The 8,779-nt window shown below is 42.7% G+C and overlaps 1 protein-coding gene across 6 annotated transcripts in view; it reads right to left on the bottom strand.

The window, feature by feature from the left end:
* Window positions 1-249: 249 nt before the first annotated feature.
* The window catches only part of LOC311244722 (uncharacterized protein), a 30,588-nt gene continuing 22,058 nt past the window's right edge, over window positions 250-8,779 (bottom strand). For 4 of the 6 annotated variants that reach the window (XM_084334391.1, XM_084334394.1, XM_084334393.1 and 1 more), the window contains 2 exons: window positions 6,825-6,898; window positions 250-853 (listed from right to left, as the gene is read on the bottom strand). In XM_084334391.1, the coding sequence (XP_084190517.1) occupies window positions 593-853; window positions 6,825-6,898 (335 nt within the window). In that variant the 3' untranslated portion in view covers window positions 250-592. Of the gene's footprint in view, window positions 854-1,258; window positions 1,303-4,265; window positions 4,330-6,824; window positions 6,899-8,779 lie in introns of all 6 variants that reach the window. The other 2 variants (XM_084334396.1, XM_084334395.1) reach the window with 2 other exon arrangements.

Here is an 8,779-nt window from a genome sequence, read left to right as displayed (position 1 = left end):
AGGAGAGGCAGTGGAGGGTGTTAGATGAATTGAAAATGGGGGACCCTGATGTAAACAAGACGAAAGTCTCTCAGGTCTGCATCCCCTTAACAATTGTATGTATTGAGCCATACTGTATTGTACCCATTCTGCAATCTGTTAATACACTTTTCAATCAATCAATCAAAGAGACGAGGCACGAGTCAACGTTGTAAATAACAAGCTTTACTTGAACGTAGCAAAGAACCATTTAAACAATACCATGGCCCTGGCTCCAGCAACAAGAAAGATAATAAAAAGGCCCGATGGCCTTCAAGGTCCCCTGAACTTTATTAGATCACTATCTGGAATAAGTTTGTCTACTGAACCTTTGTAACGCTCTGCAACCCCCCCCCCTTGTTGTTATTGTTATTATTATCATTTCTTGTCTTGTTTTGTCGTGTATGTATTGTCTTGTTTGAGAAAAATAAAAAAACTTAAAAAAAAAATCTGTCTTCACAGCACTGACTGGAACATAGTCTTTGATAATGCGATGGGCAGATTAGACACATAGCCATAATTTAAAACATAGATTAGGCGATATTAACGTTAACATTGGCGCCGATGGTGGCATTCAAGTGGTAAAACGCCACCACAGCTGGCACCACCACGCCACGATAACTGCCACTACTGCTTCAGCCATCGCCTTGCAACTGCTAGCCAACACGTCCCTGGTAGCCGCTATGATAGCTTCAGCCCCCGTTTGAATAACCATCTGGCAAATGGAAGCCACCGCGACCGTGGTAGCCGCTATGATGGCTTTATTTCCTGCTTCCACAACTGCCTCCCAAATGGCAGCCCCCAGGGTAGCCGCCTCGCTGGTTGCTGGTTCGTTCTGTGGACGGAGGAGAAAAAGAGACGACGAAGTAGAAGAGGAGGGAGGATAGGAGAAGAGGAGGAGGAGAGGAGGATAGAAGAGGAGGTGGTAGAGGAGACGTTTAAATTCTCCCCAGGTCTACTGGCTCAAACACTGTAGAAACTTCAGTCCAAATGCAGGAAGAAAAACACAAAGGGTCCAGATTTAAACCCTTAAAATGTTCTATATTGAAGATAAGATGTTCCTTTATTGATCCCTTGGGGCCATTCGGGCATCATAGCAGCATGGGGAGGGGAGGTACAGGCAGGGTGCGAACCATGGGGGAGCTAGGGGAGCCATGGCTTCAGACATCAGCTCCCTTGAAAACATGATTTGTGAATTTTTGGGGGGTCTCTAAAATACTGACAATAATCTTGCAATTACCATTCGGAGCGTGGCGGCGCTGCAGCCTGCGGGCACAAATCAAACTTCACCCGCCGTTTTAAAAGAAAGAAAATACAGGTATTCAGGATAATGTCGAAAGTTAAACAAAAAAATCAAAGAAGTAAGCCTTCTAACCAATTTTGGTTTTACAAAGAAGGCGAAGCAGCCAATCGACTCGACTGAGCAGGAGCCGGTAGGAGCATCTACTTCTTCAATCGCAGACAATTTTTAATTGACTGCTGGCGACGCTAACAACCTGCTGCGGGGACTACTTCTGTGCAGGGATTAAAGCAAAAAAAAAATCTCCTGACTGACATTTTTTTCAGGCCAAGTCATATTCTTATTTTAACCTCCACTGTATTTCTTTTTAATAGCGTTGGCGTTTTAAGGGAGCCTACTTGTTTCGGTTTCGTCGATAATCCAATGTACAGTTACCCCCCCACCCCGCCTACCCAACCCTTCCCTCCCCAACCACCTCCAATGTACAGTCCACCCCCCCTCCACCTCCAATGTACAGTTTCTTCGTCAAATGTATATGCTCTCTTTTTTAGACTCTTATTGTATCACAAACAATACTGTGTAAATCTGGTACGTCATAAATGTATAGATGTAGCAGTATTATCTATCTGTATGTCATGCATGTCATATATGTTATGATGAATTGAAAATGGGGGACCCTGATGTAAAGAGGAAAGTCTTTCTCTGGTCTGCAACCCCTTGACAATTGTGTGTATTGAGCTGTACTGTATTGTACCCATTCTGCAATCCATTATAACCAGGGTATCTGCAGGTTTAGCCCAGTCAGATTTAATGCTTTTTAAGACTTTTTAATGCCACTCAGAATTAAATTTAATACCAATTTCACAATAACAAAAATCATGCAACGACACCAATTAGTTTAAGTTTAGGTACACATTGGTCCAAAGATGTTTATTAAAACATAACTTGGAAACTTAAAAATCTTGAACTTAAAGGAGTAACTGGATTGGATGAATTTCAACAAAGGGGTGACCAAACATAAATAGCAAATATAGCTATACAAAATATACCAGGGGCCAAGCAGCAAGTGCAACAGCCACTGTCAGAACACATAACTATTACCACCCTCCCCAGGGTATCAAAAAAGTCAACCAACAAACAAGATTCTTGTGCCGGATCTCCTCTCTGGTAAACAAGAATACCCTGAAGACTCTAACAGGAGCACTCATTCAAGGGTACCACGACTATGCTTGCACCTCATGGTACCAAAGCACCTCAAAGGCCCTAAAAACAAGATTACAAACATCACAAAACAAACTGGTCAGACTACTGCTTAACCTCACTCCTAAAACCCACTTTACCCCTGCCCACATTCAAAACCGCTCTTAAAGAGCACCTACGGGAGGCTGCAATTAGAAACTGGGCACCGTAAATTTCCAAACCCCCCCCATCCTAATGTACAGTCTCCTCCCCATCATATGTATATATTTTCTGTTAGGATCTCTGGGTAACAGTACTGTATATTTGCATATCGTATATGTCACAATTGTAACACTACAGTACTATATAGTATACCTGTATGTCCCTATGCCATAAATGTCATGATGTCATGTATGTTGAGTATGTCATAAATGTCATGTCACTATAATTGAAAATGGGGGACCCTGATGTAAACAAGACACACGTCTTTCTCTGGTCTGCATCCCCTTAACAATTGTGTGTATTGAGCCGTACTGTATTGTACCCATTCTGCAATCTGTTAAATAAAGTTCATTCATTCATCCAGTTGTTTTGTTTTTGTGGTTTTGGTTGAATGAATGAATACTTTGTTTAACAGATTGCAGAATGGGTACAATACAGTACGGCTCAATACACACAATTGTTAAGGGGATGCAGACCAGAGAAAGACGTTTGTCTTGTTTACATCAGGGTCCCCCAGTTTCTATTAATAGTGACATTTATGACATACTCAACATACATGACATTTATGGCATAGGGACATACAGGTATATAGTACTGTACCGTTACATTTGTGACATATACGATATGCAAATATACAGTACTGTTACCCATAGATCCTAACATACATGGGAGGATACTGTACGTCATTAGGAGGGGGTGGGTGGGAGGAAAAAATACATAGTGGGTGAAGCTCTCATTGAACATAAACACAAACGTGTCCTTGTTTACATCCGTGAATAGATTATTTTCAAGTTAAGACCTCAGCTTCAAGCTTTGGCGTGGAGCCGAATGTTATCCGGACTTCTGTTGGTGCAGATGTTATAGTCCTACCTGAGATGGCGCAGCTGGTGTGGAGGGCATAGTAGTTTGCAGGCGGTTTTTGCAGAGCGCTCAGCATGTGCGACGCGACTGCTCTTTTTTTTTGTTGCAGCAGGGCTTGTAATGGTCTTTGACTGGGACCAACCATCGCGCAAACAGTGGATTGTCAAGCCAGTTCTCGTTAAATTGGCACTTTCCCATATTAACGAGTGCAAATGCTAAACTAAACTAAACGTAACGTTAGCGTTATCGCTTCGCCTTGCTTCCCCGGCCAACACATTACACAAGGAGTTGTGTTGGTTCCGCCCCATTCCGGTCTGCGTGATTCTACAACACGGTCAATGAAAAGTCAAACTTTATCTCCCGTTAACGGTTTTCCCCCAGATTTCATAATAAAACATAAGATGACATGGCATTTTATCTTTCCTTTCTATGGCATTTTTAAGACCTCTGAAAATGGATTTAAGACATTTTAAGACAAACTAAGGCCTTAATTATTGATAAACAAATTTAAGACCTTTTAAGACTTTTTAAGGATCCGCGGACACCCTGTATAACAATCAATCAATATTTAACAGATTGCAGAATGGGTACAATACAGTACGGCTCAATACACACAATTGTTAAGGGGATGCAGACCAGAGAAAGACGTTTGTCTCGTTTACATCAGGGTCCCCCATTTTCAATTCATAGTGACATTCATGACATGCACAACATACATGACAAGTTGCCGGTAGTCCTACTGTACCTGTCGAAGTGAGGTGGAGGCTGCAGGGGCCATTCTGGCGAACGCCGAAAAGAAACACCCCATTCTGGTGAACAAATAAAAGTCAGACTTTATCTCCCGTTAACCGTTTTCCCCAGATTTCATAATGAAACACAAGATGCCATGGTATTTTATCTTTCCTGTCCATGGCATTTTATCTTTCCTGTCCATGGCATTTTATCTTTCCTGTCCATGGCATTTTATCTTTCCTGTCCATGGCATTTTATCTTTCCTGTCTATGGCATTTTTTAAGACCTCTGACAGATGGATTTAAGACATTTTAAGACAAATTAAGGCCTTAATAGTTGATAAACACATTTAAGACTTTTTAAGGATCCGCGGACACCCTGAGAGGGCATACATACCATCATCTCGCACCTTGTTGCCCATATGCACATGTCCAGAGTTAATTATATTGATTTGTTTACACTGCTTTTTTATTACATTTTTTTTTCACTTCTCCACTGTACTATAATTATGTCACCTGTACCATGTCTTATACTACCTGTACCCCCCCCCCCCCCCCCCAGGCTGCCTGAATTTCCCTAAAGGAATATCAGATCTTAATTATATTGTTTACACGGTTAATTTTTTCTCATATTTTTATATTCAGATAAAATTGTATTGCCTATATTTACATCTTTCTACTCTCACCGTGGCCCATACGTGTCCCTCCCCTCCCCCCTCCCCCATGCTGCTATGACACTTGAATTCTGCTGGCTGGCATGGCGACCGACAACGGGAGAAGTTTAACACTTTGGTTGCCTAAGGTTAAATTAATGATATACCATAGATTGCCAGCGCTATTTGTCTATGGAGAAAGTCCCCTTCTTTGCAGGGCTATAACTTTTTAAATTCTATTGCTACATTGCCATTATTAGGGCCCATTCAAAGTCCTATATGTATTGTTCATTGTGTAGCAACGTTAAACTTTTTCATTCACATATTCATAGTAAAGTATGATCTAATGTATAAGTATGTTTTCATCTCTTTCTGCAGCTTTCTCCAGAACGTGATATATAGCCCCAAATGCATTATATTGATGATGAAATACAGTTTGATGGCAATCAGCGCGATATAAAAAATTCCAACTAGACGTACTTCTAGAAGTTACTACACGTCATCTGATGTTGACCGGATGGGCGAGGGGGCGTTTATAATTCCGTGGGCAGCGTTATACCAATCATCTAATGTGGGTCAAATGTTGATAATATCAGTTATTATCGAAGACGGTAACGTTACACGCTGAAACTCACCCCAGTCTCCGCGCGCCGTTGGGCGATCATCGTCGAGTAGACATTTTATCATTATGGGATATATTATTACCCGGTCCATCTCCAGCTTGTATAATGGTATATACGTCCAAATCATGTTGTTTATCGAGTTATTGGCAATCGATCGCTATGTAGAGTGACGAGCTAGAGTCACGGGACATGTACCGAGTGGCCGGAAGCAATACGGACGTCTAGCAAAACCTCTAGTGCGCTTCCTGTTAAGCGCTTGCGCCGATCGGCCACCAGATGGCGCTCCTGAACCGCCAGAGAGCTCAGTGGGTCCTGCTGGTGGATATCAGGCCAGCGGAGGGACATTATGAATCCGATCGCAGATTTTTGAAATATTGATATAAAGACGACGTACAGCGTCCCCCGGCAACTTTAGCATGGCCAGCAAAGACGTCTAAAGACGGCTCCCGGCACCCAAAGTGTTAAGATTCATGTTTTGTTTTTGTCACATATGAGGTACATGTACATTACAGTGAAATGCTTGGTTCTGTATGAGCCTCCTGAGCTTGTGCTTCATACAGTGAAAAAAGTATAAAAAGAATAAAGACCAAGGGCGGCTACGTGGCGTAGTGGGCAAGGCGCTCTCCACGAAATCTGGAGACGCTGGGCTCGCCTGTTCGAGCCCAGAGCTCCACATTTGCTTTCAGTTTAGCTGGTCGTCCGTACTAATACACATTGGCCGTATTAGGGGGTGGGAAACTGATGGGTGGGGATCGGGCGTTGTGGACAGCGACTCCTACAGGTCGGTTGGTGCGCCTGCGCAGTAGAATCAGGAAGTGTCGGGGGCAGCGTGAGCCTCCCATGCGTTACTCCTCGCCACTGAGAGATCGAGCTGCGCAGGTGAAAAGATGCGACTGCCGTTACCTCAAGTACCGGAGGGGACTTGTGCTATGTATGACTTAGTCCACATTGCAGCCGGCTTGTGGGAGGCAAGAAACAGCGTTCGTGACAGGGGAGGGTTGAATTGGATGATACGAAATTGGGATGGAAGAAATATAGAAAATGGGAGAAAAGTGGATAAAAAAAAAAAAAAAAAAGAATAAAGACCAAACAATATACTAAAACTAAAGTACAAAATGCAAGCACATTTCTAAAATGAGGTAGAGATGTGGTGCAAATCTTTTTAGTAATAAATGGATACAATAGATAAAATATGGTGGTGTTTAAAATGTCTAAAGTGAATGGATGTTTATAAAGTGAGTGTGTGCATGTGGGTGTGTGTGTGCAATGAATGTAGCAGAAGGAGCGAGTGACCGACCTTTATCTCGTGTACTTTATTCGACCGTGGGAGTGCTTCACAATGACGGACTCGATCCAGATCAAAGGCTTCACCTGAGGGGAGAACGCTGATATTTTACTCAATTCAAATCAATATATCAAGCCTTCGGATGAACCGCTTAAAGGAAAACTCCAACATTTTGGGAAATTAGCTTATTTAACATCTTCCCTGTAGTTAGACAAGAAGATGCATACCTTTTTTGTCTCTGTGCGTGCATTTAGCTTAGGGAACAGTCGCTCTGTTAGCGTAGCTTAGCTTCATCACTGGAAGTGGGGGAGGGTTTGAGCCAGACGTTCCCTACAGTGCCCTACAGTCACGAAATACACTCCAAATACAACTCCAAAACGTTCCTGTAAACATGTTGTGACCTATGTATTTACCACATGGAGAAATTAAAAATAATTGAATTCGACAATTATGTTTTCTAAGCAGATATACTCTGAACTATTTTTTGGGAAATGTGGTAAATACATAGGTCACAACATGTTTACAGGAACGTTTTGGAGTTGTATTTGGAGTGTATTTCGTGACTGTAGGGAACGTCAGGCTCAAACCCTCCCCCACTTCCAGTGATGAAGCTAAGCTACGCTAACAGAGCGACTGTTCCCTAAGCTAAATGCACGCACAGAGACAAAAAAGGTATGCATCTTCTTGTCTAACTCCAGGGAAGATGTTAAATAAGCTAATTTCCCAAAATGTTGGAGTTTTCCTTTAAGTCCACTTAGATGTTTTTTTTTTGTTCAAACTGTTTGAACAGGACCAGCTCCCCTGGGAGTCTCTCTGCCACAACGCTGGTCACCATTACCCTGGTCAAGACACACACACAAAATGGGAAAATGCAAACATATCAAAGTGCTATATAAATGGTAAACGGCTGCATTTATATAGTGCTTTTATCCAAAGCGCTTTACAATTTGTTCCTCACATTTGACCCATTCACTCACACATTCACACCATGCAAGGTGCCAACCTGCTCATCGGGAGCAATTAGGGGTTAAGTGTCTTGCTCAAGGACACTTCGACACGCTGCCCGGGAGGAGTGGGAACCGAACTGCGAACCTCCGGATTACTAGACGACTGCTCTACCTCCCGAGCGACTGTCTTCCTTCTTTTGCTGCATCTAAAAGTATGATCTTTGACCACTGTGACTTGTAACAGTCTTGGCAGATTTTTTTATTGTTTATTCTTATTTATTGTGCCTATATGTATGACATTGCTGATAAACTATGTCTTTTCTAAGCTCGTCGTCACTGTAAATGAGGGTAACCTCAGTGTCTTACGAGTTGAAATAAAGGTTTGAAATGAAATATAAACGTATGTTTGATGCATAGTGCCCTTTCTTTTGACAAACGAGAACCAAGGAAACTCTAAAAGAAGGAAGGGTCATCACGTGTAATGTGGAAACGTTCAGTTCGGCCGACATTGAGTTGAATGGGATCAGCCATCTCATTTAAACAGGTTATATTACCTCAGATTGTCAGAATCATCGACGATCTGTTGCATTCTTAACTAGCTAACATTTGATATATTGGTTGACATTTCCTCACATAGCTGGCTTCAATAGAACTGGCACCAAAGTCTGGCACCAAGCAAAGCATAGAGCGCTGGTATTCTGACGTGATGACCCTTCCTTCTTTTATAGTTTCCTCGGCAAGAACAAGGACCTGATGGGTGGTGCCCGGTTGCCATGGTTACCTGGGGTGGACGAGCTCTGCCATTTTGGTGTTCTCTCCGAACTCCTCCAGGAAGTCCTCAGCGGGGCCGACTCGTAGGGTCGCGACCCCTTAAAGACCTGCTCCTTCATCCTGAAGTACAGACCGCGTATTTAGCGCATGGGTATACCTACAAACGGGACGCGAGACGCACGGCTTTCATTCTAATCCTAAAAAGGGACAGTCCACATTTCTAAAAGAAGCCGGTCTGATTCGTCCCTT

The sequence above is a fragment of the Notolepis coatsorum genome (genome assembly GCF_963971535.1).
Source record: "Notolepis coatsorum genome assembly, chromosome: 18".
NCBI classification, from domain to species: domain Eukaryota; kingdom Metazoa; phylum Chordata; class Actinopteri; order Aulopiformes; family Paralepididae; genus Notolepis; species Notolepis coatsorum.
Note: the sequence above shows the minus strand (reverse complement) of the source record. Positions and strands in the feature narration are given on the sequence as shown.